This window comes from Pleurodeles waltl, chromosome 8 (genome assembly GCF_031143425.1).
Source record: "Pleurodeles waltl isolate 20211129_DDA chromosome 8, aPleWal1.hap1.20221129, whole genome shotgun sequence".
NCBI lineage: Eukaryota > Metazoa > Chordata > Amphibia > Caudata > Salamandridae > Pleurodeles > Pleurodeles waltl.
Genome location: NC_090447.1, coordinates 607718097 through 607739858, shown reverse-complemented (window position 1 = coordinate 607739858; position 21762 = coordinate 607718097). Strand labels below are relative to the sequence as shown.

The following is a 21762-nucleotide window of genomic DNA, read 5'->3' as shown; positions in this document are numbered from 1 at the left end:
TTTACAATGTTGAGATGTATACTGTTTAAGAGGTGGCAGAGCATATATTAGTTTGTCTTTATTCTCTTATTGCTTGCACATAACAATTTGCAAGACAGTGTTTCTACAAGTACTTGAGTGAAGAAAGGGAATTTAATGTTGACTCAAGCTGCAGCCAGTACATAATCTAGTCAGATATTCAATAAATTTGGGAATCTCTGCAAGATTAATGCAGTACAAAACATGTGGTGGTTTATAACAGAAAGCAACACCATCTTGGAATGGTACAATAACAAAGTATAGGAGCATTTCAAGATTGCTGTCTGGTGCTATCAAAAAGTCAACTGGGCAAGTAAAGACAGCTTACCTTTGCAGATGCCCCTTTTTGTATTGTTTCATGATGTTGATTAATGACCACAGTCACACTTGGTCCATTTGGAAGGGATGCACGGCACTGGCTGCATCCACAGTTGCGCTCCCAAATATTTTCTCCCTATGGCCTGCAGGTAGGCGTTCACTCGGGTGCCATTTGGTCCGGTGCACAATTGGGTGATTACTGGTCTTCATGCCCTGATGAAATTGCCAGTAAGTTGTGTTTGGCAATGAAACATGTCAGTTGTTCACATTAAGATGGTCTAAACATGGGATTTGCTTTTAATCATGAGTATGGGCATCGAAAAAATACATTTGCTAGATGGCACATTTAACTCATTTATAATATTTTTTGTGAGGAGAAGAGTATAGCCTCTCTTCCTTTATGAGGCCTAATGGAGCCTAAGAAGTGTATTTAAGTTTACACATTACAGAGACACACACAAGCAGCAGGTTCTGATTCAGTCTACGTGTTGGTTCCTCTGTTTTTAGGAAAGCTGGCAATGATGATAAAGTGAGCAAGCTGGTGAATAACAGTCAAGAGGCTCTTGGTGGTTGCTTACGTGAGGTGCTTCCCATATTTTTTTCCACACTAATTTTTGTGCACAGTCTTTTTGAACAGGAGTGATGTGGATATCCTCTGTCACTTGACCTGACCAAAGCAAAACACATAGGCACTGGGGTAGTTTCCAAAACACATTGGAACCAGACCCTTCCCTCTCACAATTTAATTGGTGCGAGGTTGTCTTTAGAAATGAATATATATAGTGTGATTATGTTAAAGGGCTTTATTGTGTACACAATTAAACATTCTCGCCAGTCATGCACCTGGGCTAACAGGTAATCATGGGCAACTCTGTTGTACATCTATGAATAGCATATATATATATATATATTTGTATGAAAGAAAAGATGTCCTGATCTGCGTGTTACGGCGCACTTAATTCTCCGGTGGTGCTGGTTTGAGGCAGGACAACCATATTTTCAGAAAACAAGATTCTCCTTCTGTTTTAGCAAGAGAAAACTGCACTCTGTTGTTGTGCCAAAAATACCTTAACTTTTAATACATTAGTGAGATCATAAACAAACAAACAGGAATCCCCTGACGCGTTTCGGTCTCACCGGACCTTGTTCACAGGTGTTTCCTGTGTGCTAATTTCGGCGCTTTAAATAAAATACTCCAAAGTAACAGAAAAAATACTCAAGTTACACCACTTATCAAGGGTTACTCAATAACATCACTAAATATATACACTTTAACAAAGAAAAATTAAACGTTTTTCTATATACATATTTACCAAATTGTAACAGTGTTTTAACTACAATCCAAGGTGTTTTTCACTAAGTTCCACATTGCATTCTGGTATATGTAGTTTATGGCATTTCATTGAATCAATTTATTTTTAAATGTATGTCATAAAATCTTGTTTCAGCGACTAATGGAGACTTCAAAACAATTTCTGAGGTGTGTTAACAAAATATAGGGGCCCTCATTAGTTTTTAATTTATATTCACATTGGATTCATATTCATTTATTGCATGTTACCTACAATAGCACAATCCCCAAAGTTTCTTTTAAACAAGGCCCGCACTAAATCCTGCACCTCTGATGTAAGAAAATTAATGTTTGGGTATTATTCCTTCAGTCAACTTATATTGATAGCGCCAAAATTGTATGTCTATCTGACAAATGACAACGGGAAAGAAAGCATCTTATCAATTGATGGTAATGACATAAAATAAATGAATGGCAACATCTTATGAGCTATGACAACCATTATAGGTGTACAAATAACTCCTCATCCTGATTTAAACCTAGCGGGGTGAGAGATCGGATATCAAGTGTGTGTCTGGATTCTAGTTGACGCAATTTCTTTTCTCTGTCCCCACCACGTTCTGATTTTAGTACCTGATCAATTACATAGAATGTCATGAGTTCCCACTTGCTATCATGTTTCTGTTCCATATGTCTCGCTGTTGCATAGCTCCTATCTATATTGATAGTTGCTCGAATATGTTCTAAAATTCGCTTTTTAGTCTCACATATGGTACTGCCAACATATTTCAACCCACAAGGACATTCAATCACATATACTGTGAATCGACTTTTACAGTTCAAGTGCTTACGTATCACTCTCTCCATGCCAGTATTTGTTGAGTACTCTTTCTTATTCACCCCAATTTTACATGCCTTACAGCTGCTGCATTTCCAGAAGCCAGTTTTCTGTAACCAGTTTGCTTTTGTAGTTTGGAAATTACTGTGCGTTAATTTATCCCTTAAGTTTGCTGTTCTTCTGAAAGTCATTAATGGGTATTGTCCCATGATTTCCCCCACTATTGGGTCCATTTGTAAAATTGCCCAGTGGTTTTCCAAGATTTTACGAACTTGTGTGGCACTCTGTGAGTATGTTGTTATAAACCTCAGCTGTTGTTGTTTGGCATGTTTAATGGCTTGGTTTCCTCCATGAATTAATTGTTCTCTTGATAATTGTATTCACACGTTTCTGTGCCAGAGCTAAACACTTTTTCGGATATTGTCTTGCCAGGAATCTCTCCTCCGCTAATTTCAAGTGCTTCTCACACTCTTCCGGCTCTGAGCAGATTTTCTTTATTCGTAGAAATTCACCATAGGGAATGTTCCACTTTGTTCGTGGTGGGTGAAAATTGTTAGCATGTAATATGGAGTTCGTAGCTGTTATTTTCCTGTGCAAGGAAGTCTGAATTGTCCCCTCTTTAACATAAATTTCTGTATCTAGAAATGTCACACGTGTCGCACTGATGTCGTAGGTGAAATTAAGTTTGGCTACATTAGAGTTCAAGATCTTAAAGTATTCATCAAATTCTGACTCAGTACCATCCCAGATAAGAAAAAGGTCATCAATAAACCTCAGCCAAGTCACTACTTTTTGTTGGTAAATCTAGTTTTCTTCTGCCCAAGCTATTCGTTGTTCAAACCATCCCATTGTCAAATTCGCAAAATTGGGAGAAAAAGAAAAACCCATTGCCGTGCCCTTAATTTGCAAATACAGTTGTTGATTAAACAAGAAATAATTATTCGTTAGACAAATGTTAATCATTTCCAGAAGCATCTCATTGTGTTGATAAAAACGTATATTCCTTTGGTTGAGAAAGAATTTGCATGCCTGGATTCCTATTTGATGTTCAATGTTCGTGTAAAGCGAAGCTACATCCATTGTTACTAATTTATAGGTGTCCTGCCAAGGTATCCCTTCCAATTGTAACAGCAAGTCTCCTGTATCACGTAAATAGGAGTTCAAATTTCTTGCCAAGTGTGCTAGAAAGAAATCTATGTATTCTGACATAGTTTCTAATAGAGATGCTTTGGCTGATATTATAGGTCTACCTGGTGGATGTTGCAAATTTTTATGAATTTTAGGGAGGAAGTATATTGTTGGAGTTACAGGATGTTCCACTAACAAAAATTTTGCCTCTACTTGATCAATGAGGCCTTGATCTTCCCACCTTAAGATACACAAATGTATCTCTTCCTTCAGTTTTATTACTGGGTTCCCAATACCATGTGCATAACAAGTTTTATCCGACAATTGCCGCATCGCTTCTTTCACATAATCCTGTTTATTTTGTATTACGATGTTTCCACCTTTGTCCGCGGGTTTGATTTTAACCATTGTTTCCATCTGAAGTCTGTGCAGCGCCTGTTTCTCTGGTATAGTTAAGTTCTCCTCTTTCTTATTCCAATTCTTTTTATAAAGATCATGAATGACCATCTCCGCAAATAAATCTATTTTATTCCCTGCTGGTAGTGCTGGGTAAAACTTGGAAGGTGGTCTTTTATCTGTCAGGCCCGCCCCAAGGGGTTTAACTATTTCAGTAACTTCCAATGGTTTGTTTCCCAAATCTAAATTCACCAGAGTCATCAACGTCTCTTTATCTCCCACAGTAAGGTCATACTCCTATATTGGTGGATCATTTTTCTCTTTCATTTTAGTTTCCGCAAACGTTTTGGCAAGTTTGATTTTGCGTATATGCTTATAAAAGTCTATGCGTGTTCTGTAGAGGGACAGAATTGTAGCCCCTTTTTTAGGACAGATTCCTCCGATTGGGACATTTCCCTGGTGGAAAGGTTAATAATATTTAACTCTTGAAAGTTGCCGCTGTTTGAGCCCTGGTTTTTCTTTGTCTTCCCTCTTTGTCCCCTTCGTGTGGGTTTATTCCTTTTGCGCCTCGTCCTCTTCCTCTCCCTCTTGTTTTGACTTGTTGATCTTTGGATTGTTGTTGGAGGGCGAGGCGCATCTCGTTTAACAAAGTTAATTTTACTCCCTGTGTATTTGTTGAGGTTGATTCTCCTTCACTGGATTCATTATCAGTTGACCTTGATTCATTACTTGATTTATCCGATTTTTCAATTTGGGATACATCTATTTGTCCCTTCAACTTTGCATATTGAAATCTCCTTGCAAAGGTGAAAATTCTCCCCTCTTCATAGTCACTTTTGTCCCTTTGAAATTTAGTTTGCTTGCGTGTTTTCACAGTCTCCTCATGTTGTTGAATTTTTGAAGCCATTTCACTCCTGATTTTACTTTCTTCTTCAGTTAATTTGATGATATATATTTGTGTACATATATGGATATATATATTTACATATATATATATTACCTATATATAACTATATATATACGTATAGATACACACACACACACACACACACATATATTATGTATTAGTACACATATATTGATTGTTGATGTGCACAAGTATATTCCTTTTGCAATACATTCTACATTTAATTTAAATCTAATGCACTTGTTAGATTCTAACACTGAAGTGCTTAGAGAAGTTTTTAATGAATTCAAATAGGCATTTGATTGAAACAAGGTTCTGGTGCGTGGAGTCTCTTTATATCACATAATTATAATAGTCATTGGCATTTTTATGTAAAGAATGTGTTGGGTGTTGAATAAGAGTCACTTCATTAGTCATTTAATTGCAGGTAATGCTGAAACATTAGTGCTCCTTGTCGCATTTTCTGACATTATACCCTGACGGCCCTTGCGTGAGTGGATTGGGGAACATACATGTAGCAGGTTAATGATCGAGATATTAGAAGCATTAGTCTTGTTGGAAATACTACAGTATTGTAAAGGACATCGACTGTCACACCATCCAGGGCCATGGGCATGTATATAAAAGGTATCAAAGATTGCCTTTCAATAATATAACCCATGGAGCAAGGGGTTGTTCCTCCTGAGAACTTTTCTATGGTTTGGGGTGGATAGCAGGAAAGACTAGAACATGTTTAAAAGTGGATTGAGTATAAAGTAAGAGCCTGTGATCCTGACAAAGACTGAATCTGCTGCCTCATGCTGTCTTCGAATTGACAACAGCCTTCCAATGCTGAAGGGTATTGAGATATAAATATGAAATGTTAGTGTAAATTTAAAAATAAGTCAAGAACTGGATAGGAACATTTGAATATCACATTAACAATTACTAACTTTGTCACGTGTATCCTCTTCTCCCTCCCGAGCAGTAAACTGTTCTTTTGTGCTGACTCCAGATTAGCTTGTACTCACTCTAAGTCAACATGAGAACTATCACCTCATGGCAAATATTCAAAGCACTCCCAACGTCCCCTGTGAGCTTGAAAATGGCTGGGATCGACCCACTTAGCGACAATCCAAAGGTCTGTGATACCTAATCCCATCCTGGTTCCTTCTAAAAGCCTACATAATGTGCAATACATAGAACATTTTACTATATATTGGTCTTATATTGGACCTTATTAATATTAATGAGGCAGGTCGCAATTTGCGACCCCTTAGGAAAAGCAAAAATCACAGGGATGGTGGATTGCTGGGGTCAGTTGACCACCATGTCTCTGATTGCTTTTAAATAGAGCAATCTTTTTTTTTTTTTTTAATGCAGCCTGTTTACCTTCTTTAAAAAAGAAAAGTGAAATGTTTTCCTTGCATTTTTTAAGACTATTCAGAGATCCATGGGACTGCAGCCTGCTCTTAAAAAACATTTTTGCTAATATTCACCCTTTGCAAATGGGTTACTACCTACATGAAGTAAGTGGTTAGGATCCATATGTATGAAAATCCAGTTTGCGATTTCCTAATTGCAAATATTGGCAATTATAAAATCGCTAACTGCAAAGTACTACAGTGTGTTTAACACTGTTCGCGATTCCCTTAAGGGGCGCAAGGGACCTGCCTCAGCAATATTCATGAGGCAGGTTGCTATTTACAACCCTTTGGGAATGGCAAGCACTCAGAGGGATGGTGGCCTGCTGGGGTCAGCAGTCCACCATGTCTGTGACTGCTTTTTAAATAAAGCTGTTTTTTGTAATGCAGCTCATTTCCCTTAATGGAAAACGGGAAGCATTACAAAAAGAAAATTAAAAAGTTTTCTTTTCATTTAAACAAAAAATGTTTTTACCCACATTCACAAAGGGGAAGGAGTCCCTTGGGGATCCTTTCCCTTAGCGAATGGATTACTGCCTCCTCCATGGAGTCAGTAAACTATGAATGTTTTGTGACCGCATTCCAGTTGAAAAACATTCAAATGTGACAGTGCTATTCTGTATTAGGAGGGGTGCGCCCTAAACACGCCCCTTCCTAATACCGAATCGGAAAACCAAAATGTGATTCGGTAACAAGTTACAGAGTCACATTTTGCCTTTTGTACATGACAAATTACATTTTACCGGTCACAAACAGCCTGACTGGCTGCCTGCGAGCGGTAAAGTTGTTTGTACATCTGGCCCAAAATGCAAATGTTTTGGGATTGTATTCAAACAATCAATCAATCAAACAAATTTCTTATCGCACTACTCACCTGGTAGGTCTCAAGGCGCTGGGAGGGGTTACTGCTCAAAAAGCCATGTCTTGAGGTGCCTTCTGAAGGCTAGGAGGTCCTGGGTCTTGCGTAGGTTGGTGGTTAGGGAGTTCCAGGTTTTGGCGGCGAGGTGGGAGAAGGATCTGCCGCCGGAGGTGGTGCGTTGGATGCGGGGGACTGTAGCGAGGGCAAGGTCGGCGGAGCGGAGCTGTCGAGTTGGTTTGTGGAAGTTGATTTGTTCGTGGAGGTAGGCCGGTCCGGTGTCGTTGAGGGCTTTGTGAGCGTGGACAAGGATTTTGAAAATGATCCTTTTGTTGATGGACAGCCAGTGTAGGGATCTGAGGTGGCCGGAGATGTGTTTGTGGCGAGGGAGGTTGAGGATGAGATGTGCGGGTGTGTTCTGGATTCGCTGGAGTTTTCTCTGAAGCTTGGCTGTGGTCTCTGCGTAGAGGGCGTTGCCGTAGTCCAGTCTGCTGCTTATGAGGGCATGGGTGACTGTTCTTCTTGTTTCTAAAGGAATCCATTTGAAAGTCTTGCGTAGCATGCGAAGGGTGTTGAAGCCGGAGGATGAAATGGCGTTGATTTGCTGAGTCATGGAGCGAGATGTGCCAAGATTGCGTGCGTGGGTGGTGGGTGTTGGGGGTGGTCCAAGGGTGGTGGGCCACCAAGAGTCATTCCATGCTGTCTTGTTGGGACCGAAGATGATGATCTCTGTTTTTTCTGAGTTCAATTTGAGGTGGCTTGCTATCATCCAGTTAGCGATGGCGAGGAGTCCGGCGTGTAGGTTATTCTTGGTGGTAAATGGGTTCCTCGTGAGGGAGATGATGAGCTGGGTGTCGTCAGCGTATGAAATTATGGTGAGGCCGTGGGGGCGGATGATGCTGGCGAAATGTTGGCATTGTGATCACAAAACATTACTACGTACGACTGTGATTCGGTATTAGAAAAGGACGACCTTGACAGTCCCCTTCCTAATACCAAATTCTTATGTATTCGCAATTCCAAATTGCTGTTCGGTGATATGTTACTGAATCGCAAACTGGAATTCATACATACCAAAATACATTTTTGCGGTCACAAACAGCCCGATCCACGCAAAGATAATGATACATATGGCTTGTTTGCTGTGCTATTCCCATTCCTATTGCACTAATAACCACTGTAATCACCTTGTAGCACATTCTATATTTGAAAGCCCTTTTGTGTGGACCATCATATGATAGGGTTTGGTATTCTATTAGTGTTTGGTTGTGTGTAATTAGCAGAGAGTTTGGTCAGTGTTAAGTTTTGAAATTGTTGTGTGAGTTAGTGTGAAAGTGAAACGGGTTTCTGCCAGGAGGGCCTTTACAGTGTTTTGTGTGCATTGGAGGATGTGCCAAAAGACTTTTTTTTTACTCTATACTTGGGGACAACTGCCAAGTGTGTGGCTTGAAAGTATTGTTCTCTATGTATGACTCACAATCCGGATCTGTAGCTATGAGGCGCAGTTGCGTGTGTATTATTGTTTAAGTTTATGCTAATTTTTTTTGCATGTTTCTAGTGGGTATGTAGGGGCAGTGCATGGCAGTACTGTTGATTCGGCAGCGCTTCGTCAAATATATGGCTTTAGTGCTGTCCTGTGTGCATGATGGGTTCAGTCTAGCATGTGTTGTACGAGTAAGACCATTTATAGATGATGCTGGACATGGGGGTGGTACAGCGTACTCTTTGGATGGCCATTGGAAGCCCAAACATGGGATATGCGAGGCACAATGGCTGTCTGTGGTAAGGACTGTGTTTAAGGTACTGATGATCAGGGTGTGTGGTGAGTCGTGTTTGGGTGGTATGTGAATCCAAAGTGTAGCTAGTCTCTGAACTAGAGCTTCTTAACGTGCAGATGGGCGCTACTATGTCAATCAATGAATACAAACGCCAGTAGATCCGGTTCCGCCACAAAACGTTGCATCAGTACTTCAGAAACAACCTTAGTTTTTTCATACAATGTCCACTCTTTAAAAGCTGGAAGAAATAATGAGTTCAGTATAATTTTGACAACTGCTTACCACACCGGGGGCTTGAGTTTGAAGAGCCTCTCTGCTGCCTGCACCGCTTTCCCAATGTCGCCGGCCAGCATGCTCACATTGAAGAACTGCCCCACGTCCCAGTAATTGTTCATCTTTTCCAAGCTTCCTTTTCTTCCCAACAAACTGTTCAACCTCACGCCTTTGGATGTAAAATACAAAAGTCCATGTTTTATAGAGTGACAAGGCTACTTTGAGAGGTGAACAGAAAGGTTCTATACCTTGCACCTTTACATTGATTACCTGAAGTCCGGAAAATGGAAATTAAACAGACTTGAAAGGACGCAAGGGCTTCTGAATTATAAATTAATCATCATTTGCCTAGGTTGCTGCCAGGGAATAGCAGACACAACTTGCACGGAAAAGGGGGTTACTTGTTTGTCTTCACCCCTTCACGGGGGAGTGGTCTCTGTGCCCCACCTCCCTGGATTGAAAGTGTCCCCTGGGGTGCACCTGCACGCTGGAGATTTCAGAGAAACTCACCACTAGTGCCCCCGCCCCCTCCAAAATAATAAAACTAGCAAAAGGTTCCATTGCGGCTTTAACAGCAAGATATGGACAAGGTTCAATAGGTGGAAAATCCCCAGACAGTGCTTTCACCTACGTAAATGAGTTCCAGCCTTTTAAAGAGTATAATTTATTTGCTACAGGATGGAGTTGGTGTGTGGAGAAGGAGTTGCCTTATGGGTGTTATATTAAAAACAATAATACATTGATTTATATATGAACTCATTAGGAAGAAAGATCTACCAGATAAATAGAAGTAAATGGAGACGCATCCAATGTTTAAAGACTATTCTCAGAACTACTTGTAATTCTCAAACACTCAGGGCCTGATTCGCAAAGTTAAACACACTTTTGTTTAAAGTTCTTACTCACAAAGTTATTTTACAAGTAGTATCTCTAGGAATGCAGAATCTCCAGAGTCTACTCACATAAAAAGATAGGACATCTCTCTGAACAGCTCCTTGTAACCTTCCATGAGTGTCCTCTTTCTGAGAACTCTTTTTTTCTTTTTTGAGGGAGTACATGTTTTCAGTGGTCTCCCTTATGCTTGTTCACAGAAGGACATGTGCTCTATTTCATTGGAAAGGATGTTTCCTTTCTCCTATCTTTCTGCTTGACTGTTTCTCCTTGTCTCTGTCACTACCAGTCATCAATCTAGCATGCCTGTGAGCAACAATGTTCTGTCTACAAGCTTGTTTATTTTGGTCAGTTCCCTTCACTAATAGCAACATTTCAACAATCCTCATCCTTAATTTCACACCCATGCCTTAGGCGCTGGAAGTAAGAGAGTGAGGGGTGATAAAGAACCCCCAAAATATCCATGCTGTCGTTCAGAAGTGAAGAATAAACAGGCCTTTGCATTTTGTTTTTATCTTCTCACATTTGCTGCGCATTCAAAGAGAGAGGTGAAAGGTTGTGCTTCTGTCTGCCAAGGGAGGTTGGTGCCACACGTTTGTTTCTCTGACTGCAAAGTGAGCAGATGTATGTAATAATCTTGCTGGGTACTGGGGGTTGAAAGGAAAGGTTGTGGGGTGTTATTTCTTTAAAGACCACACAAACGAATGTCAGTTACTGAACTGTACAACTATTTCAGAACATATCAGATTTAAAAAAGCACAAATGAAGCACAATTTTGGTAATTCTGAAGTGTGGTGGAGACAAATATTTTAATAGGATCAAAACAAATCACTACATTACTTGATGGCAATTTCTACACATTACCATTTTTGTGCTAGATGGGTTTACAGTAAAATATGTATGTCTGTGCAAATGTAATGGTAATTTCAATTGAAAATGTGTTGTCTGCACTGGCAGTGCACTACCACACCATGTGTACTCCACTCTACACCACTCCACTCTAATCCACTCTACTCCACTTTACGTCACTCCAGTCTACTCCACTCTACTCTATTGCACTGCACTCTGCAGTACTCCACTCTGCAGGACTGTACTCCACTCTATGCCGCTCTACACCCCTCCACTCCACTTCCTGACACTCTATTTCACTCTTTTAAACTCCACTCTATGACACTCTGATCCACTTAATGACACTGTACTCCACACCACTCAACCCTAGGACACTCTACTCTACTGTACAATACTCCACTCAACTCCACTTTACTCCATTCTACGACACACTACTCCACTCTGGGCCACTCTACATCACCATACTACACCCTACATCACGGCACTCGGCTGTGTGATACACTACACCTCCCCACTCTCCACCTCTCCACTCTATGCCTCTCTAGTCTATGCCGCTCCACTCTACTCTACAACACTACTTCTCTATGTGCTACTTTAGTCTACTTCACTCACTGCCACTCCATAACACTCTACTCCACGCCACTCTATGCCACTTCACTCTACCCCCTCTAAGATACCCTACAACACTCTACTCTACTTTACTCTACTCCACTCTACTTCCCTCTAAGCCAGTCTATGCCACTCCACTCCACCGTACGCCAATCTATGCCATAATACTCCACTCTATGCCACTTCATTCAGCTCTGATCCAGTCCACTCCAACGACACTCCACTTTAAGGGCCTGATTCACAAAGGAAAACTTAGACCAACAGTCTAAGGTTAGACCAAAACTCTAAACTTAGACCAAAAGTCTAACTTTACCTTGGTCTAAGTGTTTCCGCCAGCCGGCCCAGTGGAATGCTGGGCTCCACATGGAGCCGTTGCAAATGCCACTGTGCGGCAGGTGCATCAGCACCCATTGCACTGTTGTAGGAGGCTGGCCTGGTTTGTAGTGGGTACCCTAGGTACTTACACCTTATACCTTATATATTTACCCATGGTTTTAATATTGTAGTGTGTGTACATATATGTGTGTATTCATGTGTGTTTGTATGTGTGTGTGTGTATGTATATATATATGTATATATGTATGTATGTGTATATGTTTCTGTGCTTGGCATGTTCGTGGGTCATTGCATGGCTCCTGGGTGGGTTGTTATACTAGATATCTATGAATCCCTACTCTCATCTTATCACACTTATCTACCCATCATCATATGTCATGTCTCTATCAAACTATCCTCCATTCCCACTCTGACTCATCCCAAATCCTTTCTACTCTCTTCCCTCCGCTTCCACATCTAACTCACCAAACCTCACTCTACTACCATGACCTCCCACACAACCCTACTAAATTCTCCCTCATGTATCTCACCCTGCTACTATGCTATCCCTAACCCTTCCACAGACTCTTCGCTCCTCCATCCCCCTTTACTCATCCCAAGCCTTTGGGTTGAGTAAATGAGGGATATACTCCCAATTAACACTTCTGGATTTCTTTCCTCCTCCACCCCTCCATTACTCCAGTCAATCTAACTAACAAACTCTCATATTGGCGGCTCAAATTAACTCATAATAATACTAAAACTGTACTCATATTTCCCGATACTAATCCATCACTGATTCTTGTTGGGTTCCAGAGTAGCGCGATACTCACCGAAAAGCGCTTCGACGCCTCGTCAGGGGTAGTAAGCGCTATATAAATACTAATACAATACAATACAGATCACTGCCCGTAAATCGGGCAATGACCTGCGTGACGGGGATCTGCACGGGGGCCCCAGAGCACCCCTTCCGCCAGCCTTTCCCTGGCGGGTGAACCCACAGTGCTGCCCTGTCGAATGAAGAATTCCACCATCGTCAGGCTGCCTGTCGGCGGTAGCCCTGCGGTTGTGGAAGGGGGTCTGTGGCAGTCCCCACTGTCTTCATTATGTGGCGGTCGAGACCACCATGCCGGTGGTGGAAATTTCCTTTGCAGCCCGCACGGCAGTCTCGACCGTCAAGTTCATAATGAGGGCCTATATGTTACTCTACACTAGGACACTCTACTCCACTCACTGCTACTCTACACCCCTCCAATCCATTCCACTCTACATCACTCCACTCTACGAACTCCACTCCACAACACTCTATTCACTTCACTCAAAGACACTCTACCCACTCTACAATACTCTACTCCACACCATTCACTCTAGGACCTTCTACGCCACTCTTCGCTACTCTACTCCACGCTATGCTACGCCACTCTACTCTATGCTACTCCACACTACAGCATCCTACTCCACTCTAAGCCACTCCACTCAACTCTACTCCATTCTACGCCACTCTATTCTACAGCACTCCACCATACGACACTCTACGCTTCTCCACTATGTGCCTCTCCACTCTATGCCACTTCATTCTACTCCACACTATGAGACTTTACTTCCCTCTACACCACTCCACTTTACTCCAATCTGTGCCACTCTCCTTCATAACACTCTAAGACACTCTAAGACACTCCATGACACTCTACTCTTCTCCACTGTACTCCCCTCTAACCCAGTCTATGCCAGGGACTCTACTCTACTACACTGTACTTCACTCTATGCCACTCAACTATCGCTCTCTACGCTACTCTACACCCCTCCACTCTAAAACACTCTGCTCCACTTTACAACACTCTGCTCTGACACTCCATTCTACAACAATCTATTCTGCTCTCCTCGACTCTACTCCACTCGCCTCCACTCTACACCACTCTACTCCACTCCACCCCGCTTTACTCCACTTCACTCTATACCACTCCAGTCTACACCACAACACTTTATGCCACAACACTCAATGCAACAACACTGTACTCCACGCCATTCTCCTCCACTCTACTCAAAGACAATCCACCCCTCCCTTTGCCACTCCATGACACTGTACTTCACTCCATGACACTCTATGACACTCTACGACACTCCACTCTATATAACTCTACTCTGCAAAACTCTACAGCACTTTATGACACTGTACACCATTTCACTATACACCACTCCACACTACAACAGTCCACACCATTCCATTGTATGACACTCAACTCTATGACACTCCACCGCACTCTAGGACACTCCACTCTACAACACTCTATGAAACTCCACTCTACAACACTCTTCTCCTTTCTACATCACTCCGCTCTACAACACTCTATGCCTCTCTACTCAACTCCACTCTACAACTCTCTATTCTTCACCACAGTACACCACTCCACTGTAAGCCACTCTACTCTGCTCCACACCACTCTACTCTTCTCTACTCCACTCTACTTTACCCCACTCCACCCTGCTCCACTCCTCGCCCCTCCACTATACACCAGTCTACTCCTTCCCATGTCACTTCACTCTACGCCACTCCACTCTACACCACTCCATTCCTCTCCACTTTATGCCACTCCATTCTACTCCACAACCTTCCACTCTACTCCACTCCCCAATACTCTACTCCACTCTATGATACTCTACTCTATTCCAGCAGACACTGTACTCCACTCTATTAAACTCCACTCTACTCTGCTCTACTGTACACCACTTTACTCTTCTCTACATCACTCCACTCCACTCCATTCTACTCCACTCTATGCCACTCCACTCTACGACACTTTACGCCCTTCCACTCTAGGCCACTCCACCCTGTGGCATTCTACTCAGTTCTACGTCACTCCGCTCTGACACTCCACTCTAAAACAGCCTACTCCACTTCTCCACTCTGCTCCACTCTACTCAACTGCACTCTACTGCACTCCATGCCACACACTCTATTCCACTCTACTCCACTCTACTCCACTCTACTCCATTCTACTCTACTCTACTTAACAACACTCCACTCCTCCCACTTGCCACTCCATGACACTCTACTCCACTCCACACCTTTCTACGACACTCAACTTCACTCTACAACACTCCACTCAACTTAACTCTACTCTGCAACACTCTACACCACTCTGAAAGTCTACTCCAATCCACTATGCACCATTGCACTCTATGACAATCCGCTCAATGACACTCTACTCCACTCTACGCTACTCCACTCTACAACACTCTACTCCAATCTATGCAACTCCACTCTATGGACCTTCTCTACATGCCACGTTACATCACTCCACTCCACCCACCTCTGCGCCACTGACTTTTAGCCGTGCTGAACAACAGCCATGCTAGTGTACAACATGGCTAAAATACATTGGCAAAACCAATAGCTCTTGCATGGCTGAGACCTACTGACTTTGTCAATGCCTGTTTTGTGTGCATCACAGAAATCGTGGCACGTTTGCATTGCACCTATAATCCAGCCCTACATTATTACAAGGGATGCACGTGGTTTTCTGTAGCATACACATTTTTGTATCACTATGTATCATTTTTTGGATGCGCTTACCAGTGCCACCTGTGCAATTCACTTATGCCAAGCTTTTTGGAGATGAAAGAAACTGGCATAACTTGTTCAAGTGGACTTACTGTTTTATGATTGGTTGAGTAAGAGAGGCATGCAAGCATCATTCAGCGCTGAAACCATTTAAGACAGGCATTTGTTGTAATAGTCTGCATGTATTTCAATAGCACATTAAACGCTCAGGCTGTATATGAGTGTGTGTCATCTCCCACTGCAAGGATGTTTTGTATGGAGCCCATTTCTGCAAATATGTATACATGCACACTAATCGAACAATTTCATAGCCTCTAAGTCAAAAAACTAAAAAGGTTGCATGTAGCATTTTTCATGTTGTTGGAAAATGTCAAAACACATTTAATAGTTCGATATCAGCCATCGCAAATCAGATAATTTGTCACTAACATAAACACAAAGCATGTGTTTTATGCAGAAAATAAAAACGGTGACGCTTGTTAAAATCTACTTGTGGAGGTTAATAGACTTTTTTTCTCCAAAATGTCTGAAACAAATAAGCAGAGAAAAATTTAACTGTGTTTTGTAAACAATGGTTCAACACAAACTGCAAAATGTACACATACTATTAATTTCAAATCCTTGACAGCAGTGAAACACAAACAAGTCGCATTTCAACATCTTAAACACTATTAGCCTTTTTTGTACTTTTCCATCCCTTTGCCTGTGTGTTAATTTGTGTCTGGGTGTAACTGTCAAGTGACCCATGGCATGTGTGGCACAAATTAGTTTTTTTTTAGCCAACACAACATTGCATTAGGAACTTCTATTATTGCTTTTATACATTCAAAAACCATAGCACTCATGATATAAGGGTCACTCGATGGGTATGTAGATGTGACTGTTTTAGAATTGTGTGGGCCATAATGCATGCCTCTGAATGTGCATCTGGGTGTCTGTGTTTGCGCCTATATTCCTGGGTGCTCCTGAGTGTGCTATCACTGTCAATAGGTGTCTGCCTTGGCGCTGGGCCGTATCTGCATGCACACCTGAACTGTCTTGCTCTGTACATAAATGTGTATGCTCTGCGTGGATGCGACGTTCATAGCCAAACCTATCGGCTTGGTCATTATTTATTAAGCACTAGGCTTCTCATTGTTACAGATCTAAAGGAGCACCGATTTCTGGGCTTCAAACTAGGATAGTTGACTGGAACTGTCTCGGATTATCCAGTTTAGCCCATTTGCTTATTTTCTGAAGGCATAAATAATATTTTTGAACAGTTTTTTTCCGGTACTCCGCAAGTTTGGTAAATATCTTAGGAACGAAAAAACAACATCGGTTGATGATACATCAGATTTGATTGGAAAACACTTAAACAACCATTAAAGCAAACAATCCTACCTATTTTACGGAGTTCTATGGAAGTTTCAAACTGCTGTCCGGCGACGATAAGTAGAACTGCAATGTTGATCCCTGAGTAGAGGCTTGGTTGAAGTTCAAAACCTTTGCGGTACCTGAGGATGTAATTATCAAATCATTAACATCCATTATTCTTAGTCCTACTAAGCCTCAAGACAGTCCTGACATGCTATACGGGTCTCCCTTTAATATTAGAAACCGTTGGTCGCTGGTTTAAATGCTGAGATTCTACAGCACGTCCACTATTAACTATGTGTCATAGTTCAACAACCAGATGTTCGTGCTAATATTGCCAGACCTCCCTAAGTCCAACAGCATCATCTACAGCCCAAGAACAAGACAGTACAAAACAAGTCAAATGCATGGAGGAGCAATGAAAAAATGACCCCGAGTTAATATCCCTGCTTCAAGCATCTGCTGACTCTCATCGGACAATGCATAATTTGTAAGAAGGAGTATGTAAGAAATTGGGCTACTGGTTAAAGGGTAGGGCAGTGAAACCCTTCTCAAGAGCAAAATGACAAAAACCCAAACAGTAGAACGAGAGATATGCAGGTTTCAAGATTTCAGTAAAACTAGTCCCAAAAAGCACAAACCACAAACTGTGTATATCTTGTTGTGCCAAACCAGGACAAAGTCCAAAGTTCAGGCTGACTTTAATGGAGAGTGGGCTGGGTACCGGGACCCAGTTAGGCCCGCTAAACAAAGTTCTGAGTACCCTAATCCTGGTTTGTGGAGCATTGTGAGGATCTATGTCGAAGATGCATCACGTGACCGGAGCCATTTCTGAGATGCAGCGAGGCTGTGGTATGAGGTCATGCATCATCGCAGAGAATCCCATCCAGAAGGGCCAGCGATGCGAAGTCTGTCATCAAGGATGACTTGTGCAGTCGGGGCAATGCTTCGGTTCTGAGGAGCCAGGAGGCTGTGATGCAGAGTCTGGTATTGTTGCTGAGGCTGCCATCGAACAGGGATGCGAGGGCCTGTACCGAAAAAGTGATATGCAAAGGTGGTTGCGGTGAGACGATGAGCTGCAATGTGATACAGATCTCTAAAACATTGCTGATCCTCACAACAGAGGAAGCTTCAGTTCTGCTCAAGGTTGCATCGTGCAGCAAAAGTGAAGTGTTGGTTCTGTTGAATCCCCAGAGGCTGTCAGAGCACCTTAGGCCCACCTCCAAGCGTCCAGACCTGGGGAAAACACCACTTGACAGTGTAGAATCACAGATGGCAGAGCCCAGGTGGTGGGTTCAAGGTTGTTGGAGTCTTGTGTCCCTGAGGCTATAGTCAGGAGATCAGCCAATTAGCCCTTGGAGTCACTTTGGAGGGTCCTGGGTTCAACAGATGCAGGTTCAGTACTTCTCACCCAGGCAAGAGGGCAGCAGGTCAGCACAGCAAAGCAGCAGTCCTTCAGAACACCAGTATAGCAGAGTGCCAGTCTTTTTAGCAGCACAGGTGTCTTTCTTTCTGGCAGAGTATCCACACGCCCAGAGGTGTACTAAAGAATTGGTGTCTGAGGTCCTTCTTTTAGGCCCTGGTGCCCTTCCTCTGGAAGGTGGGAGAAGCTTCTAGAAATGTACTTTGAAGTCCTCATGCATCCTGCCTTCTTTACCCTGACTCCAGACTTACTACAGCAGTTGTTTTGGGTGAAAGCAGGACACAGCCTATTCAAGTGTAAGCAGGACTGGGCTCTGCTCCACTCTCCCATCCTGCTAATGATGGCCCATCAATCTACACCTAAGCTCTGGCTTAGGTGTACAGCACCTGGCTGTCTTAGAGGATACACAAAGCCTAACTGTCAGCTATACCCAGTCATGTGACCCCGGGACAGGCTTCAGGCCCTAAATGGCTAAGTCAAGACCATGACAACTTTCTAAAAGAGGCGTTTTCAAAATTTTATTTTAAAATTTGACTTTACCATGAGTTAGGATTTTTCATTACAATTCCAAAGAGACAAAACATGAACTGATAACCTGCTCCCATTAGGAAATTACACCTATTAAATATAATAAGTAACTCCAATGTTAACCTATGGCAGAGGTAGACCTTGCAGTAGTGAAAAATTAAGGTAAGAATTTTTCACTTCCAGGACATATAAGACGTAAAATTACATGACTGACTTTTTAGATATATAGCACACTACTCTGAGGACAGTTTAGGGCTTTACCCCATGGGCGACAAATGAGTTATAAAGGTAGGTTTGGGCCTTTCAAAAGGTTTATTTTGCCTAGTCGAAATGGCAGTTTAAAACTGCACACACAAGCAGAAATGGCAGGCCTGAGGCATGTTTAAAGGACTACTTAAGTGGGTGGCACAATCGGTGCTGCAGGCCCACTAGTAGCATTACATTTACATGCACTGGGCACATGTGGTGCCACTTTACTCAGGATTTACAAGTAAATTGAATATGCCAATTTGGGATAAGCCAATGATATCATGTTTTAAGGAGCAAGCGCATGCACTTTAGCTCTGGTTAGCAGAGGTAAAGTGTGCAGCGTCATAAGGCAGCAGAAATAAGATCAGCACAAAATAGAGGGGAAAGACAAAACGGTTGGGGGAAGACCACCCTAAATCTGACAGGTCTAACAGAGAACACTTCCAAAAGAGTGAGGGAACAATGAAGTACACAATGGTCACAATTGGGGGGACCTCTGGACTGCCCACCACTGAAGAGTGAGACCAGGACAATGTGTTCTTTCTTCTGCTTCTGATACTCATCTGGTTGTAACTGAGGCTTCGGGGTCTAGTAAAATGAGGAGTCTATTTCCCACCACTGTGCTATCAGTGGACATTGGAAAGTGGGTGGGAAGCAGAAACAAAAACTTCTTGCTGTTTATTTCTATAATCTCAGTTTGGGTTAAATGAGAGTACTGCATCTGAACTCAATGACAGAGCAGGTTGATTGAGCCACTGCCCAAAGGTTTGCAAAGAATACCCTTCATTCAAGAAGAACTGCCTGGAATTGTTACTAATCACCTCTGCAAATACCATTGTGCAAGGACAGGAGTGCTGAGAGTAGGGAAAGGACAAGGAATGGTCTAGACATAAACATGTGTCATTACTCACCTGTGCCTGAGAGCCTGTCAGGGACACACTGTCCACAAAAGCAAGACATGTTCAGATACATTGAGGGAAACGAAAAGAAGAGTCACCAATAGCAAATAGAGGAACTTTATCTCAACTCCTAGATCTGTATCACACTACCTTCCAATTAATTCTGTAAAGTTGCACTCCGTGAAAGGTCCCACAAAGTTCTGAGTACAGACACGGGAGAAGGAGTTCATAAGCGAATCCTTTAAACAAACAGTCCTTTGCCACAAAGTAAACACGTTCAGCCTTTAAATGAGATACTAAGATAAACAGTAATGAGTAGATAAACATCCAAGGACACGAGGTTGATATAGTACCCAGTAAGTAGCACAAAGGACAGTGAAATCTTGAGGACGTGCAGAAAATCAATCATTATAGCAAGTTTAGCTGCCCCTCCCTGCAAAAACAGAGTATATAACGGAATGCGGGCTTGGTTAACATATGCTTTGTCCAAGAAGGCCTGAAACAGATTGCTTCTACCTCTTACAAAACTACGAAGGCGCCTTCTTTCAGAACAGAGCTGGGTCGAGACGCAGGCAGGGATCCACCCACTCCTCCTCCGGGTCCTCCGCTATGCAAGTTCAATAGAAAGTGGCCAATCGTAGCACACATACTCAGCTTGCTCTATTCTACTCTGGATGGTGAAATAGTATGAGTCTTAGTTCAACTGCATACGTGCTATTTTGTAAGATGGTACTTCCCATAGACAGCTGCAACACCTACAACATCAGAATAAAGAATCTAACTTGTATGCTCTGTCTTGCTACACAGCTGGCTCCAACGAACCAAAATTGTGATAATGATAGAGCATGTAGGCTTGTAACCTATGTCTGAAATGGAAGCCCAGCAAATGTACAGTAGGAAGACAAACCTTCATGCACACCTATCCTGAACTTCCACTGCAGAATCAGATTGGGAAAATGCCCACTCCTGTCCCTCAATAACCCTGCTTCACATTCTGTTGTGATTACAAGACAGGAAGGGAATATCCAAGCAGGTCAACGGAAACCAAACAATGAAAGGCCCAACAAAAACTGAGATTATTTCGAATCTCTCTCCAATCCTGAGCCCCTGATTCCCCCCTGAACCAATCAGAAGGAATCTTAAGTATGAATGAGTGCAAGCCAAAGCTTAGCAGTGGCTTCCCATTGAAGAAACCAGGAGAATGGAAAATCTAGGACCTTTTAGGACACCCCACTAAGGATAGATACGGAATTCTCAGCATTTAAAATTGCGTTTCCCAGTCACAGAGGAAGAGTCTACCTAATAAGTAAGGTCTGTCATGAGGAAGGGAGATCCAGGCATAATGGTAACCATCAGTAACAACAAGTCAATTATCCAGGAACATTATGTCGTTGAGTTGGTCTCCTTTTGGACACTCCTTAAGTGATTACTGATCACTAGAGGCATGACACATCAAACTGTTGGACTTCATTTTTTATTTTATTAATTTAAATAATTTAGAAAGCTCTACAAACCACCATAGAAGCTTCAGAGCACTAAACAGAATACCAATGGTAAAGAATAATATAAAGATGTGCGGAGGTACGAACAATAAACCACGTAATCAAGGATGAGATTGTAAAGCCTTGAAAGAGAGGGTAGGCAGACAGATGTGGAAAGCTGGCTTTAGGCATCTAACCAGAACTCCCATGCACAGGGAGGTCTGTAAACTATATGATTGCAACCAGAAAAGATAAAGGATGGTAGCATCATTGCATTTCCATACTGCCACCCCATTATTTGTCCTAATGCATTGCATGTTCAGTTCGAAACCTCCAGGTGAGGTTTTGGGGAGGGTATGAGGATCTATTTAAAGAACAAGTAATTGGAAGAATT

General features: G+C 42.3%; 1 protein-coding gene across 1 annotated transcript in view; it reads right to left on the bottom strand.

Annotated features, from left to right (window-relative positions):
• Window positions 1-21762, bottom strand: part of MAP3K15 (mitogen-activated protein kinase kinase kinase 15) — a 1103876-nt gene that overhangs the window by 384387 nt on the left and 697727 nt on the right. Inside the window, exons 8-9 of the mRNA XM_069204696.1 lie at window positions 16816-16928; window positions 9216-9375 (exon numbers count right to left, since the gene is read on the bottom strand). Coding sequence (XP_069060797.1) covers window positions 9216-9375; window positions 16816-16928 — 273 coding nt within the window. The remainder of the gene's footprint in view (window positions 1-9215; window positions 9376-16815; window positions 16929-21762) is intronic.